This window comes from Netta rufina (assembly GCF_964035555.1).
Source record: "Netta rufina genome assembly, chromosome: 1".
In the NCBI taxonomy this organism is placed as follows: domain Eukaryota; kingdom Metazoa; phylum Chordata; class Aves; order Anseriformes; family Anatidae; genus Netta; species Netta rufina.
The window spans coordinates 191467387-191484763 of NC_140123.1; the positions used below are offsets into that span (position 1 = coordinate 191467387).

The window sequence follows — 17377 nt, forward strand, 5'->3', positions numbered from 1 at the left end:
GAAATTAACCCAAAATATATCCAATCACTGAAGTTCAATAATTCGAGTAAGAAACCCCCCCATATAAGATCAGATAGCGTAGTGTCAGACTTCATCATTACAATGAAACCCCACAGATTACCCAATAAAAATAACTTAGTAACAAATGTCCAGTTTCATTTTGACAGTACTCCTACCCTCAAAATATTTTTCAACCTTAAAAAGTGCACAAAACATATCTATAAAAGCTAGAGAACCCAACAATTTAATCTTAAAAAAAATAAAAATAAAGGTATTTTTACCAAATAAATGGGGAGCAGCCCACAGGCAGAGGAAGCTTTCCACATTCTTTCATGAAGCAAATGTTTCAAAGATAAAAATTTGAGTTTTCGATGCTTTCAAACTCACATCTCTGAAGAATTAAAGCAGTGAAAGGAAACAGGAGAAGGAAAAAAACAGTATTTTTATGTAGCTGCATAAAATTCAATTTGCCAAGGCAAGCAATCATGGCAGGTGAATAAAATGCCATTAATATTTTCATTACCATGCTAAAGGCAGCCAAGTTGATTTTTGTGCCTGACATTTTCTTGACAGTTTTGCAATGCTTCAGTAAGGCAATTAATATGAGATGTAGGCTTCTGCCCAACACGAATATTTTTCTTTAGATCCAGCAAGACACTGGTTGACTAAGGGCATTTGAAGGAAAAATGTGCTGGGATTCACTTACTCTGCATATATGAAGATAAACTGAAGGCAATATGATTATTCATGAGCAAAAGCACAGGAGGGATGACCACTGTGCATTTTGCAGCAGAAAACCTCTCCCCTCCTTCTATATCTTTTAGCTCATGAAATTTTGTGTTCAAAACTAGGCACAAACCCAAATGTTCAAATGCGAAAAAGGAAAACAAAAATCGTTCATTTCCAACTAACTGCAGCCTCTGTGTTGTCCATAGCAATATGCACCAGCTCATTTGTACACGCGGCCACATGCTTAGCTCTGTTTTCCTGCTACTGGGATGTTATTTTTGGCAGTGTATCTCACAAACACCAACTACTGATCGTAGTGTGTCCTCAAAGAGCAGCAGTGGCCAGACGGCCTGGGATAACACAGCCTCAATGCCACCCTAGTTAGACACCGCCTAGGTGACTATGGCTCTCTACTCGTTATCTCAAATGAACACAAACGCAATTCTGTTGGGGTAAATTTGGGCAATGTTCCCTCTGATAGACACATCAGATATTTGTAGTTTCATGATCAGATAAACCTTTTAAATGGTTACCATTACAGCAGCATCATTCGTTGTGTTACATAGCAGAGCTATTTGCTAGGCTGCTATGGGATGGGGATCGGACAGATGTTGGCTACTTTCTGATTAGCTACTGCATGATTTTAATTTTTGTCAGTATTGAAGATAAGGACAACCACCGATCACCTATATAGCCTTCTATATTCACCTGGTACAGTGCACTGTACGAAATACCTTGTGATGGTGTGGGATTGCACACACCTGGTTGATTTATATAATCGTGGAATTTAGTCTCTGTTGGAAGCCATTGCTTTTTGTTATCAAGAAAACATGAGCATATTGATTTCCTCCCAAACGGAGCGTTTTTGAACATGAAGGCATTTTTAACTAGACAGTAGAAAGGAGAACCAGACCAGAAGCAGGGCAGTGAGGTCACCAGAGAGCTGCTTTTCCCCCAGAAGGCTTTTAAATGATTAAATACATCAGCAGCTGAAAATTATTCCACATCAGAAGCATCATTGTCAGAAAGATGGTAATTACTTCCCTTCACCCGAATATACTCAATATACCTCCCTTCATCAGAATCTGACATACCACATGTACATAGCCTGTTTTCAAACAAAGATTCAATTTCCTCTAGTTTTTTCCCTTTAGTCTCAGGAAGGCAGCCATAGATGAAAACGAGTCCCAGGCCGGCAAACCCTGCGTAGAGGAAGAAGGCTCCTGCAATGTAAAACAGTACGCACAGTCAGTTACAGAACATCCCATCCCCTCCTCTGCCTCCGTGCAGGGGAACGGCAGAAGCAGCAGGCTGTGGATATCAAAGGGGCATGTAAGAGCAAAGGGGGGGACACCACAAGCTGCTTGGCTGTGGGTGTAGAAGACTGCTTTACTACATCACTGCAACAATTAACAAAAGCAATTTAATTTAATATGGAAGAGAAGACTCGTCCTTTTTTTGGCAAGTCATTCTGCTGTTAAGATAAACAGCAACTAGTGCATAGCCAATAAAAAAAGCAGATATGGAAGACAAGAACTTTCTTAGTTATTCTTAACAGCAAAGGAATCACTAAGACAACTGCCAAAGATGAGAAGTTTCAGCAAAAAAGAAACAGGATTAAAACAATGTTTGTGACTCTGACATCTAATTATTACTTATAATTCCTCTGCAAAGAAAACTGGCAGTGAGAAAGAGCTCATCCCCCCCTGCTACCCACCTCAACTAGAGGGACAGAGAAAGGACTGAAGGACCAAGAAACATTTACCTGCCATTTGTTTCCAGACCAAAGACTCTAAGGAATGACAAGTGCTGCTGAAAGGCTCTGCACTAGTAATGTTATGAAGGGCACAAAAACTCAGTAGCAACTTAATGTAATTTAAATGACTCGTACTGGAGTGGCTGAGCAGTAATCTGACCATCTCTCCACAGGCTTCAGCAGACAGGACTTAATCAACAGCTGGGAGCAGGACGATAGCATCTTCAGCTACACGGCTGTTTCTGCAAGGACCATCTAATAATGGCCTTGGATGCCATCGCGAAATGGAAAATTGCTGATGCTGTCTTTTTAAGTGGAAGACAGCATTTTTCACCAAGCCAAAATGTATTTTTTTTTTCCAGCTTCTCTGCTTTATGCAACTTTCTAGATTTTCCTTCAAGGACAGAAAGAAATGTTTCTTATGAAAGCAGGATCAAACTCCAGGCAGGTCATATCAGGTCTCTGGTTTTACTAGACCACAGTTAGCTGAGAACACTGCGTTCACAGTTGGAATTTTACTGCAAAAACAACTTTGAGTCCCAGAACCCAAACAGAAGAAAATCTATGCACCAGTGCCAGCACAGCACCCATGGACACACTGTTTCTTACCATAGTATGTCAAATATTCAGCTGTATGCAGAAAGGTCAGTGACACGAGCACGTTGAAAACCCAGTTGACTCCAGATGAGCACGCGTTTCCTGTACTTCTAGCCCAAAGTGGGTAGATTTCAGAATTGACAGTCCAGGGCATGGGACCCATCCCTAAGAATTAAAGAAAGATCAACCTCAACTTAATGGCTGGACTGAAGAGCAAGTTTAATGCGTAGCCTCACCATTTGACATTTTACCTTTATAATTTTTTACACTTATGCGCAAAAACAAATGTTTGCTTACCAGGTGCAAAGAAAATCAAGTACAAAATAAGGCCCAGAAGTGCTGTCCAAGAGTACGGAGTGGGGCAGAAATTGTATGCCCAAAACAAATCTTCCTTTTTGAATACAGTTTCATTGGAACACCTGAAAAATAACAATAAGATCCAGTATTAAAGAATTTTCAGGGAAATAGATGACATCTCAAAATAAACATGGCACATAACATCGTATGAAAAGCTGACAAGTGTGAAATTAAGAGAGCAAAGCTCCACCCTGTTTTATCAAGAACTTTTGAGCCAAATACTACATTCAGAAATGTACTTTTTCCTGTGCCTTACAGATAACATTGTGCTTGATTGTGTGGCCTTAGGAAGAGCACCCAGTAGCACACTCCTGAATTTAAACATTTGACCTGTATCTACTCCTTCAAATGCATCGTCTTTACTAAGCCAGCAGTCATACCAAAGCCAATGAGGCTGTTCACATGAGTATCACACAGCGCAGCAAGAGCTGCAGCAGCAGGACTTTGAGCTCAAGATGCAAGAATTTAGGTCAAATGAAAGTTAGTCACCGTTAGTCACTGACGAGCTGTACGCAGTGCATGGTGGGTGTAACGAGTAAAGTCTATGGAGTGTGCCACAGCCAAGTGAAGTTGTACAGAAAAGAGAAATAAACTTTTTTTTCTTCACAGTGAAATAATTAAGAAGGCGGCAGTATTTCTAACTAGAAAGTAAAAAGGAGAATAAACAGAAGTAAACAGTGCCTGAGCTACTAAAAGAAAAAGTGATTTCATTGCCAGGACTATGCAGAAATTGCATATTTCTAGGAATAGATATAAAATCATGTATTTTCATCTGACTGCTAACAATATATTATATTTTAAAGGGATACTTGCAACTTAATCTTTTTGTTATAAATCTCAGTTTTGAAAATTAGCATTTGTCTAAATGGACAAGTTATTGCTGTAACTAGAGAAACTTCAGCTGCAATCATATCAATTGCTACAGCTGAAAAAATGTGCACTTCTGGGAGAGCAGACTTAGGCAGACACCTCCCTTTCATATGCAAACCATGTTATTTACTTGAGGAGCAGAAATCACAGAGCGCTGAACATCTGCCTGGACTACAATTTCCAGATTAGCTGAGTATGTATGTGAAGGATTTACCCTCTCATCTGCACAAAAACTGGAATGAAGCCTGCAATGGGTGATAAATGATAGCTGGACAATGAAAAGTGAGATGGGGGAGCAAAGACACCCTGAAATGCTTCAGGGGACCGACCACTGCAGTTGACTTTCAAAAGCAAGTTCCAACCAAACATTTCCTCTCCAACTTTTCTGTTCTGCAACAACCAGCTGGCCCCAGGCTGAACTCATGCTAGTGAGCACTGGTGGCCAACCCACCACGTGTTCTGGGGCAGAAACCATGCTCATGTTGGCACGAATGTACCCATAAAACAACATTTAAAGCAGAACACCACTATGAAGTCCTAAACCCAGTTTCAGGACAGCTGGAAATCCAGAATTCAAATACACTTAAAAGGGAGGTTAAACCAAGAAATCCTGGAAAAAATCCATGTCCAAAACCACAGACAAACCCTTGCAATTATCTCATTCAACACACACAGATACAGTTTGGGGGTGAATAATACATGGACAACAGAGTTCAACCAAATACCCCTCAAAAGATGTCCCTCAAGCCCGAGTACAACAGGCCCGTGGCCTCAGCTGCCACCTGGCCACCAGATCACTCAGCAGCCTAAGATGCTGGCAGCTGCCAAATCTGATATTTTCACTATCTCTCAGCCAAAAGTACAACTGCCAGCCTTGTTATTTCTTCATTGTGCTTCTCTGTATTGCCCCAGGTTCTTTCTTATGTCACTTTGCGCTTTCACAGCTTAGCTTGGCATCTCTTTTATGTTATGACAGCTAGGCCGGGATCACTCCCTGTTGGCGTCCACCTGACACTTCAATACCGCCCTACATTTCTCTCATCACAGATGGCTTAAATCACTTTTGCGCCATGTCTCAGATACAGAAGACTGAACTGTGCTGGAGAACTATTCCTCTGTTTAAGCCAGCAATTCCTTACACATTAAGAAAACAATGTCTGCAAGATTAATTACTTAACCCCTGGAGATGGCATTGCCGCCTTCCATCCCGGCCTGCTCTGTATCTGCACCACTGCGAAACCACAGGATTGCTCAATGTCACACATTTGTACAACTGCACATTTGCTTCTTTGCTGGTACTCTAATTTCATTTGCAGGTGTTTGGTAATGAATACAAGCTGATTAGCATTTTAAAATGTCTTGATGCTGAAATTGGTTTCTCCAGTTGGTCCAGCCAGATCGGCAGCTCCTCAGAGAAGAGACTCACGCTTTCTCTCAAATGTTGCTGTAAACAAAGACGTACTTGGTTTATTATCTTGCATCCATCTCTATCAGTGCAAACCAACCTGCTGATTCATACGGACACAACCGCAGGGAGGTCTGGATGTTTCTTTCCCCCACTACCTCTCCCAGATGTGTCCTACTTTCGACAAAGTAGAACACAAAGTACATAAAGGAAAAACAGATGTCTCTAAAGCCTCCTATTGCCGAAGCCACTGACTTCTCTGCTGTCTGACAGCAACTGAGAGGAAATTCAGTCGCAAGAAAGCAGATTCAGGACATTGAAACAGGAAAAATAGCACTGAAGACTAGATTTAACAGAAACCTTGCAGCAATAAGCTTCTCTGCTTTGCTTATCCTTTGGTAGCAAAATAGGATGGTACACGGAATAAAAGCAAAGATATCTGCATTTGCTGGAGTTTTGTAGTTCTGGATATGTAGAAAAATAGTACATCGCCAAGACTACATGTCTAAGGATTTACTTAGGCACTGTCACTGTGCTAATTCTTGCTGCACTAGCAGTCCTACAACTGCTATTATTTTGCTAACAAATACATTAATAATGGCTGTATAATATCAGATAAAATTCTGAATTTGGTTCTGTATTAAGGGAGCATCTATGATAGAATGCAGTCAAGAAGCTACTGATCTCTTCACCAGCTGAAAAGCACAGAGAAAACTCCATGTAAAGAACTCACGTGAAATTATGCAGTCAGGTACCACCCCAAGGAGTGTGTAAATAAAATGTTCTGGGTAATTAGTACAAACTGTGAAGAAAGACCACATCATTTCCTCTGAAATTACTGCCAAAGTGAAAACACGACAGAATTACGTTGAAAATCTTTACCATGAATTTCTTTCATTATGTATTTTCCCCAGACGATTTAAGAAGCTCATCTGTCATAATTAGTGAAAACCCAACTTTCTGACAATTGATGTGAACAATTCTACTGACTGGAAATAAATCAGAACAGCAGCAGATTTCTACATTATATGCACTATATATTTGGTTTCACAGTCACAGAATCCATCCTTTCTCAGACGCAGCCTGTAGTTCAGAAGATCTAAAGCCTTGAACCTCAACTCCTAAATTACTTTTATACAGCACATTAAAAAGGTGAAAGAAGGGTTGTTGCAGGTTGTCTAAGATGTTATTGTTAATAATAAGAGGATGAAACAGGATAAGACCAATTCCTTGATAATCAGTCTAAATTATCCTAATACTTGAGCCAATTTAGAAGTAGAATAATTCTCAAGTACAACATAGAAAACTACAAACTAGGGAAACTGTTAGATGTTAAGGCCATGTTAGCACAGCACAGGAAAGCTGATTTTCTTGTCAAAATTCCATTAATTTTTACTTTGCTGCAGAGTGAGGACTGTGTCTCTAAAGATATGGCTTTTGTTGGAATTAAATGTTTCATTCTGAACAGTTCATATATTTTTAATATGAAGGTTACCGACTTCTCATTGTCTTTTATGTCCTTCAGAAGCATCTTAAATGGATTTAGATCTAAAAATCCTAAAAGGTCAAAATTCAAATCAAATCAGACTATGGAAATAAATTACTTCTAAAGAAAATCACTAGCGTTATCATTCATATCCCTAAAAAGCTTGTTAGAGCAGGCTTATTTCAAAATTACACATCCTGCTCTGAGATAAATTTTAACATCGGGGTCTGATGATACATAAAGAATTTAGATCTAATTCACAGTTTTACTAATCTGCTATTTCTTTGTTCCAACAGGAGTAAAATTACTTAAGGGCTGTTATTATGTCAGACTTTTGTGTCTGGGTTATCCAGATGAAGATAATTGACAATTTATCAACTTAGTCTCTGGTGTAACACCAATTCAAGGGATTTTAAAAAATCTCTGTGAAAGAGATTAAAAAAAAAACTCCTTGTGTAGGGTGCTGACTTTTATATCATGTCAGTCAGTCAAAATGAACAATATAAATTTATGTCAAGCTTATTGACTCAGCTTTTCAGCAGAAATCTGGTCATGGAAAGGACAGAGCAGAAAACAGACCTAGTTAAGAGTAACAGGTTCTAGGACTACGAAAGGTTTTTATGAAAGATGTTTGAGGAAAATTAAAATTATTTTTCCACAAGCAATTACTAGTTCTGTGGAAGAATCTGTTCCTTGACATTTGGGTTAGTTCTTACAGTTTCTCTGTCTCTGCTGAAGATCTTGAGTTGTCTGAACAGACCTCTATCTTTAAATTACTTAAAGGAGATAATTTAGTATGGTTACAGTTTAATTGTGCAATAATTTCATATTAGTCAGACAAGTAACTAAGGAGAATTTTGGAAACTGCCTCTATAGTGTCCATCAGGTGAAGCTTGGGCTCAGGTTGATCCAAGATGTGCCTGGAATTAATATTCACTGGCTCTAGAGTCAGGGGAGTTCACAGCTACAGGTTCATTCATCTCGCTTCTCTAATCCACCAATATGGAAAAAAGTGACAATAGCATAATCCATAGAAACCAGTGAAACTGTAGGGTATAGTTTCACTATAAATCAGTATATTCTGATTTGAAGAAAAAGTTCTGCTCCTTACAGCACCTAATTTTATTTATCTGTATATATATACACATATATGGCAAGATGCTATCTGAAGTCTCAAACAGTGTAACTCTTTCCTAAAGGCAAACAATAAATTAACTTTGAAACAACTAATAGCTGAATCAAAACTGCCTCAGGGTCCCCTAGTTACTGGACGCTGTGCTTCAGAGAAGAGACACTGGAGATCCATGACTCTCTGGACAAGTTTGCATCCAGTGCTTTGACTTTGTAGTTGACATGGAGAACTAACTCACCCATTAAAACAAATGTTGCTAAAAATATGCAGGTGAAACTTCTTATGACAAATGATGGCAGTTGAAAAAAACAGACAGAAAAGCATAAAACAGATGCAGCCTTGAAAAATGTACTCATAGAATTTAATAGTATTCACCTAGACATTACTTAACCTTCATTACATAAAAATATCATCAGCATTTCGGGACATTTATTGCAGCCATTTGCTAACACTGGAAATGATTTTTTAAAACATTAACATGCAGTCTAAAGTCTTGGAAATGCAGTTCAGTTTACTGCAAGAAAGCTCCTGTCAAATGAGTTTGCCCATCAGTGAAAAACTGTCTTTATCACTGTGAAGCCCACTGCTATAGGATCTGTCAGTTAAGCATGTAGAGCAGTGAGCAGAACTTGAACAAAGAACTGAAACCACAGTGATTTAATTGGACAATAGCTGCAGTAATTGCCACTGTCCAAAATATCTAAAAAATCTTATATTCAATAAAAAAAGTAATTTCTTTCTCCATGCAATGCATTCCATGCCAAGTATGTTTAGGAGCAGCTACTATGGCTAGCACAATGCCAACAGAAGGATGTTCTCCTTGGGCTGAATGACTGGCACTTCTTATCCTGCATCTGGGAGACTGAAAGCAAATATTCAAAGATCAACTGAAAAAATAATAGAGAAGCCTGGTCACTTTGCACATTTCAGAGCCACAGAATTCAGAAAAGCCTTCTTTATTGTGTGCTATAGGATGGGAATTTCTAATAGTGTTTTACATTTAAATGAATATTTCTTACAGATCTGTGTGGAGACAGCTAACAGATATAGAAATAACCATCAGTTATTCACCATGACCACCTCTTTCTGTATTGGCTGTTGTCTTCTGATCATTCATTTGACTTCTTTCTTACAAAGAGACTGAGACCCTACAGACTGCTAAAATCTAAAATCAATCATAAGGAGTTTTTCACTGTAACTCATACACACTGTTAAGGTAAAAAAAAAAATACTTAATATTTATTGAAGCAGAAGACCTTACTGAAATAACTACTTCACAGAAATATTTCTAAGACATAACTGCTTTCCCTCATGCCTCTTGGTCTTGTCAGAAAGCACACCTGCATCAGATTCAGTACTGATTTACCTGTTTCTGACCACCTAGACACAGAAGCACATGCTTTTAATACATATGTGCAAAAAAAAAAAAAAAATAAAAAATAAAAAAATTGTTAAGGACTTTTAATTCAAACATTTGCATTTTCCCCAACTGAGAATTTTTTGCTTTGCAACTGCATCTGAAGCTGTCCAGTAAAGAGAGTGTCAGAGCTATTCTTCAATGTGAATAGACTGAGACTACCAAATGACTGAAAACAGGACCAATTTTTTCCCATGAGAAATAACTCTCCCGTATTCATCACACGAAGAGGGTTTTTAACTGTTTGCCATGCTGGCTGTTTCAGTATTTGTGTGACTACTTCTGAGCCGAGGGTGGGCAGCACAGGTCCTGCATCTTTTGCCAAAGGAAGCAGCTCGGCTGTATGGCAGTGTCCCTTTGGGTGCTTTGTTAGCTGCTGGTCTAAGCCAGCAGCTTTTTGTGATTAAATAACTCAATGCCTGATGACAGATGTTCAGTTTTGGATTTGTTTTGGGACTGGAGGTTCTCTTTAATATTGCAATCCCATTCCTATCCTTTCAAAGTTCAACTTGCTTTAGACTTCATTTAGACTTCCTTTAGACTTCATTTACACCACAGTGCTGTCTTCTGAGCTCTGCTGGCCTCCTCCAGGCTGCTGGCTACAATTGTCCCACACTGCTTTCAGGCCACAGCTGCTTCAAGCTTCATTTTCCATCACATCTACCGGGGACAGAGAGAGGCAGACCCTTGGTACCTACTGCACCGTTGTCAGGCATGCTTCTCTCATCATCTGCTCTGCTCTCCTTGCCTTGACACACAGACTCAAACAGGACAAGGGAAAATGGCTTATATCTGACGTTAAAGCCCTCCCAGCTGAGATACCGCAGCAGCTGGTAGCATTTGGTAGGTACACCCATAAGCCAGTCTCAGATATGGCACACTTAAAAACTAGGAACAGAAATATGTGAACACACATTTTTTGTTACAGGACACATGATTACCTTAACCACACCATATATATTTGATTTCGTTTTCTTCCTGAACTTTTTTCCACTATTCTGAAGTAACAGATGGTAATAAAATTGTCAGGAAGCATCTGACGTACCTGTGTTCAAGAGAGTGCCCCCTTCTCGTCCTAATTCTGATCCTGATCGGACACACTCAGTTTCCCCCAGCATAAATTAAAGTTAACTAGCAATAATTAAATCGTATGGTTTCATAATTCTGTCATGAACAAATCATAAATAATTCAAATATTACATTAATAATGCATAAACTTGTGGGGGCTCATACAACAACTATGGAAAATAATCATCATCTGTTCACCTAAACAACCTGCAGTCATGCCTGCAGAATTTTAATGGACAGAATTAAAATTAAAACCTGATCAAAATGCAAACTCTTAATTAGATTTGAGTATAAGCATCTTAGCTTAACATCACTGTCCTTCATGCATTTCTACCTGTGCTCATTTCAGTGACTTCAGTCATTACATAATAGGTCAGAGTTTCAAAATACGGTAATATCCTGTATTTCTAAACATCAGACACTTTCAGGTACCAAATAACTGATGGTACAAAAGTAGCTGCTCAGTCAAGAGACAACAATGAAGGAGAAAAAAAATGAACAGAAAGATCATAAATCAACATTTTGTGCTTTTTAAAGGCTTTTTTGCACTTTCTTGCAGAAAAAGGCTTATAAAAATGTTTAAATATGCATTTATAGACAATGCACATCTTAAAACAATACTTTAAATATAAAACTCAAATATCTAAATATATTAGCACACAAACTGAGTGTACAGAGGTCCAATCTATAATAATATATATATATTGGATATATATATATATATATACAAGTCTAAGGCTTAAACATCAGGCAGAAGGCTTAAACATCAGGCAGAAGGCTTGGGTAACACCCAGCTAAGGGATTCACAGGTTGAAATCATAGCTGTAAAAATCAGATGTGGTATTCTCAAGTTAGGAAGCCATGACACAAATGTATTCTTATGTATACCCAGAAGACTATTTTTAGGGTTTGGAAAAGTAAGATTCAGTGACACCTACAGTAAGGAGAGATGACTCTTAAGATGGAGAATCAAATGCCAGTGTATACAATCAATAAACAAGAGTATTATCTGGTAATTATTTTGGGATAAATTCTTCATAAAACTTAGTAAATTATTTAAAGATACTTTTTTTTTTCTTTGTAGTCACATAGAGATGCTTTTGTTTCTTTAAAATATATATATACATTCTAAAGAGCTTTTTCCCAGATGTATGACTCACTTATTAGCTTGATATGCTGGTATTTAGCTGCAGAAAATATTCCTCCAAAATACCAAACAAAGCTTCACTGACCCTGGATGTCACACAAGGTCAAAGTTGCAGAAAGGTGACGCTATAGAAGAAGCAAAGCCCACATCTGCTAAATGCTTTCGTAAGAAGAGAAAATAACATATTTTTTTGCAACTTTAAAGATCAATCTGTGTATTTGAAAGCTATAAAAAGGAGTATGAACATGAATCAACTAAAGAGTGCACTGTTTCAGGTATGGCTGAGACAGTGGACAATATAAGATTTTTGTCCTTTTTCCCCTTTCATGGATATGCTCTAATGATTCACAGTCATTGACATTTGTTTACTTTAAAGACCAAGGCCTTCAGTAATTTTTCCTGCTTTTTAATTGATAGAACAAAACTTGTTCTCACAGCACTAACCTTTTTGGCAGTCCTTACTGAAATATATGCATGTAAACATTGGTTTTGTCCCATTTATTGACAGGCATATCTTGCTGCTAAAGCTTCTGCATCTGCAAGAGACTGTGCCTGCTGGTACATGAGAATTTTACCTGTCTCCATGAATTTTTGATTGAACAACTCGACTAACCCAAATCTTTTATCACTATTGCTCCATTATGACAGATTCTACCATTTCTTGCAGCTTCCAAACTAATGATGTGCATGAGGACTTCAACCACTTCACAGAGAAATGTGGTCCATCCAGCACAGTACCATAGCCAAGTTATGAAGCCTCCCAGATTCCAGTGCTATATTTAAAATGGTCTAAGCTGATCTCGACAAGGAGCAAGATCCAGTAAGAGAGAAATCTTTAGTTTGGTCCTCAGTCTTATACTGAAGAATTTCATGTACTAAATGGTGTAGTTTTCACTAATTCTTTCATCCAAATATCATCAAGTTTTGAAGAACTTCACCGGGGTGCAAATAGAAAATAATGTTTAGACAAAGTGAAATGCTCAGTTTGGGTAAATACAGTGGAAGCAATACAGGTTGCTTCCCGTGAATGGAGTGAAGAACTCAGCATGATGAGGCAAGCCCCTCTGGTAGAGCATCTTAAGCACCACGTACTGTTGTGCAGGGCTGGATGGTGACAGGACGCGAGAGAAGTGATGTATGAGATGGGGTTGGGGCTCACATCATGATTTGCACATGAAGCAGCTGGTGGGACCTGAGCTGCTGCCACCTTGATGACTGCCACTAGCCCCCCTAGCCCTTCTGGTCCTGCTCAGAGCAGTCAGGACTGAAAAGAAATATCTCTTCTCATGGTCATAGCCCTGAGAAAAAGCACCTGGGAACCACAGAATCGTTTAGTTTGGAAAAGACCTTCAAGATCACCAAGTCCAACCATCAACCTGACCTACCAAGTCCAACCAAGTCCAAGTCCTACTAAACCATGTCCCCAAGTGCCACGTCCACACATCTCACAAATATCTCCAGAGATGACAGCTCCACCACTTCCCTGGGCAGCCCACTCCAGTGTTTGACCACCCTCTCCATGAAGAATTTTCCTTAACGTCCTATCTAAACCTCTCCTGGTACAGCCTGTGACAGCTTCTTCATGTCCTATCCCTTGTCACCTGAGGAAGGAGACAGACACACTCCTTGCTGCAACCTCCTCTCAGGTGGTTGCTCTCTACAGAGAGCAAAGAGGTTCTCCCCTCAGCCTTCACTTCTCCAGACTAAACAACCCCAGTTCCCTCAGTCACTCCTCATACATCTTATTTTCAAGTCCCTTCACCAGCTTTGATGCTCGTATCTGCACACACTCAACATCCTCCCTGTAGCAAGGGGACCCAAAGCTGAATGCAGTACTCAGGGTGCAGTCTCACCAGTGCCACGTACAAGGGGACAATCACTCACAATTTTTAGTATTAACAGGAGCACAAAGCTATCTGTGCACCACAACAGCTAAAAGGTGTTGTGGAGGCAGTCTGGAGACCAAGTGAACTGTTTATTCATTCCTGGCCATAGTGAGGGTTGGGAAAGACTCATGGACTCCTTGTGACCCCTGAAGATGCTTCACAGCTTGCCCAGTGAGTTCCTGGGGCTATACAGAAAAAGCTCACTTCTTTCTAGAAGTGCTTTCTAGAACTGCTCCAGCAAGGAGCGCTCACACGTGCGTTCATCCAGCTGTTACTGGCTTCCCTTACTTCTCAGAAATGAGCTGCTCATTAATGATGTGGGAGCGATAATTTTGAGTTGGAAGAAGGCTGTCTGACACCCCAGCGGGGTCCTGGTGCGAACCTACACCATGCTGTGGTTTCTACCTGAAAACAAGCAGATTTGGGCACTCTCCACTGGCCTGTCCCACGTTATTATTTGGTACCTACTGGTGCCTGCAGACAGGCAGGCTTTATTCTGTTCCAGCTCCTTCAGGAAAATGGTGCTCAGAAAAGCAGGGCCTGTATGTATCTCGGTGTCTGTGAGAGAACAGCACATCAGATATTTCTCTGCTGTGCAAACTCAGTGCTGTCTGTCTTACCCTGGGGCGCTTCTGCTGCTCCTGCCACACGTTTTTTGTCTTGTGGATATTTGGAGTCATCACTGGTTTTGCAGGTTTTTGGGAGCTGAGGGAGAGTGCACAGGGTTCTGTATGGAATTACTGACAGAAACAGGGTCACAGAGCTCAGGAATTCCTGGTTTCTGCTTCCATATGTAAAAGCAGTTAGTCTCTTCAATTCTATCACCTTGCAGCATTAATACTTAATTACTGAAGGAAATTGATCTGAGAATTAGGATATAAAATGCAGCATTTTAGAATTTCATTCAAGTTTACTATCAAATAAATCCCTGCATGATATTTAATCTCATTTGCGTTTTTTTTTTTTTTTTTTTCCATCCAATTTTACATTTAATTTCCCTCATAATTAGAATTGTAAAGTTCTTCTGGTTACAAGTTCCTGGTTACTGGTGCTTCTGTGAGCAGACCCCTCTTTCCTACTTTGTACGAGGACAGATTGCCTTGGGAAGTCATGCTGGCACGGGCTAAGCACAGGGCCCAGCTCTGAGTTTAGAGGAGAAGAGGGAGAGGGGAAGGATTTTTAATCTCTGTGCAAAAGGGTTACGCTTAAATATTAATAAAAATATCAAAAGCAATGACTAATCTGTGATACTCTCTTAAAACTTCTCCTTTAAAATATTAACAGAATAGTGTGGAAGAATTGCTAGCACGATGGAACGAAGTCTGTTCTATAAAACACAGGCAAAGGCCAGCTGCACAGAAAGAACAATATGGACCAGCATCTTTTATTCCATCAGTCAAGGTGCCACAAGAGAGATCAAGGTCAACATTTCAGACATCTGAAGCTGAGTAAGACAAATCCCACCCACACTTCTTCATCTTCCTTGCACTTACAAGTACTCTTCGTTCACGTTTGTGCTGTTCACAATGTGTCAGCAATACCAGCAGTATTGTTCAGATGAATGCCGTCAACACCTTAAAAGTATCTCTTCAGTTAGAGTTGCCTACAGTAAATCTAAGACCCTGGTCAGAAAAGACCAAAGACAAAGAAAGCCAGGGTGTTGTTGTAACTCAGTCTGAACGTGACTTGACAGAAATATTGACTGGAGGTTCACCTCCAAATGAAATAGGTTCTATTTCAGTGTTATAATCTTATCTTTCTGAATGCTTCTAAACACTCCAGCAAGCAATAAAGAGACAGAAAAAATCATATTGCTTCTAGTTACCCCAAAATTTTAGATGTGCAAAAGAATTGTGAAAAATATGCTTTTGTGTTGAGATTTGGTATATGAAGTTAGAAGTGAGTGGTGAGACTTTGCTGTCAAATAAATAAAAAATCCTACCCCAAACCCACAGGTGGGAAATGCTGGCAAAATTATACTGAGTTACAGATCTAGCACATAAAATTTTTATCCTTCTGAAATTTCCACTGAAGAGAAAAGCAGAAGGGTAAAAATACTTTTCTGAATCTGCTCTTTTGTTAAACCTGGGCAGAAGGACAAAAAAGTAAGGACAAAAAGCTTAAAGCACAGATCAGTATTACGTGTATTAGCATGCCTTTTTTAGCACTTCCACACTTTATTTTGTTTCTAGTTACTGACATATATGTGGAAAAATTACATGTTAATAGTTCTGGTAATAATGTTTTGTCCAACCTGCAGCTGAAGTACTGAACTGTTACGTTCAATTGCTGTAACCATAATTTAGAAGCAAGTCTTGCATTTTAACTATTGCCAGCAGCAGTTTTTCTGCCAGTACAATCAAAATCCATCTAGACTAAGAAATGAAGACCTTGTGTTCTTTCCTTAAATAAATCGTGGAAGAGCATTTTTTAAAACTAGGTTTTCCCTGATGCCAGTAGGTGGCAATGTCTTTGCCCTAAAAAACTCAGAGAAAATGCAGCTTCATAAGGTAAAAGCAGGCAGCACATCCCTTCCATACAGGGGGTACTGGGGAGAGTCTCAATTAAATTAACCAAGGGAGCTATATGAAGAATGATTCCTCAGCTGTCAGTCCTGGTCAATGCTCTGGAAATCATTAATTCTGTAACTGAAAATGGAGCCCCAAGGAGATTTTTAAAAAAATACCCAAAGACCACTTATAACAAGGCAATTATTTTACATCCCATTTGTGAGAGCAGCCATTTAACATACAGTGTCACTCTGCTTTGATTTGTGCATGTGGGTACAATACCTATGGCAAATGCAAGGAATTTTATAAAATACAGAAACTATAAAAGGTTACACTTTCTCTAGCTTATGATGTTCATAAACGTTGCATACCGAGGCTCTCATTATTACATTAAACTCAAATTATGGTATCTGACAGTAGAAGAACTTAGCAGAAATCAAAATAATTCCTATTTTCCTTGGCCTCTGACAGATAAAATGAACTTTACATAAATAAGTGCTTTTTAACAGCGGTTATTTTACCAAGAAAGTGTGGTAAATGGGCATATACATCACCCTAATCCCAGGTCTTAAGGAGTAAATAATCATGCAAAACCTCAGACTTCTCTCTCATCAACTGGGTTAAAGGTTGGACTTGATGATCTTTGAGGTCTTTTCCAACCTGAGCAATTCTATGATTCTCTGACCATCATCTGTGCAAAGCTATCATGACAAGGGTGGAAAGCCAAGGGGAAAAAATAGTCCAAACAGCCTACAAGCCAGAAGTGCCACTGCTCAGCAGCACGACCTGCTCTCTAGCAGACTGCCCATTTCCTAGCTGTATTAACAGATACGGCAGGTTAAAGTAAGGTCGCAACTTTAAATCAAATGAATCGATAACTCTGGCTCATCTTGTGCCACGGAAGGAGTGATGGTACCTTCTCAAGGAAATGACCCACACATGCAGACAGCACATACAATAATTTATATGAATTAAAATCATCAAGCATCCTGAATTATTCAACAGCCCTAACGTAGC

General features: G+C 39.3%; 1 protein-coding gene across 1 annotated transcript in view; it reads right to left on the reverse strand.

The window, feature by feature from the left end:
* Positions 1-1180: 1180 nt before the first annotated feature.
* Positions 1181-17377, reverse strand: part of SLC2A13 (solute carrier family 2 member 13) — a 153667-nt gene continuing 137470 nt past the window's right edge. Inside the window, exons 8-10 of the mRNA XM_084302400.1 lie at positions 3380-3501; positions 3095-3247; positions 1181-1952 (exon numbers count right to left, since the gene is read on the reverse strand). Of these exons, the coding sequence (XP_084158526.1) occupies positions 1726-1952; positions 3095-3247; positions 3380-3501 (502 nt within the window). The 3' untranslated portion in view covers positions 1181-1725. The remainder of the gene's footprint in view (positions 1953-3094; positions 3248-3379; positions 3502-17377) is intronic.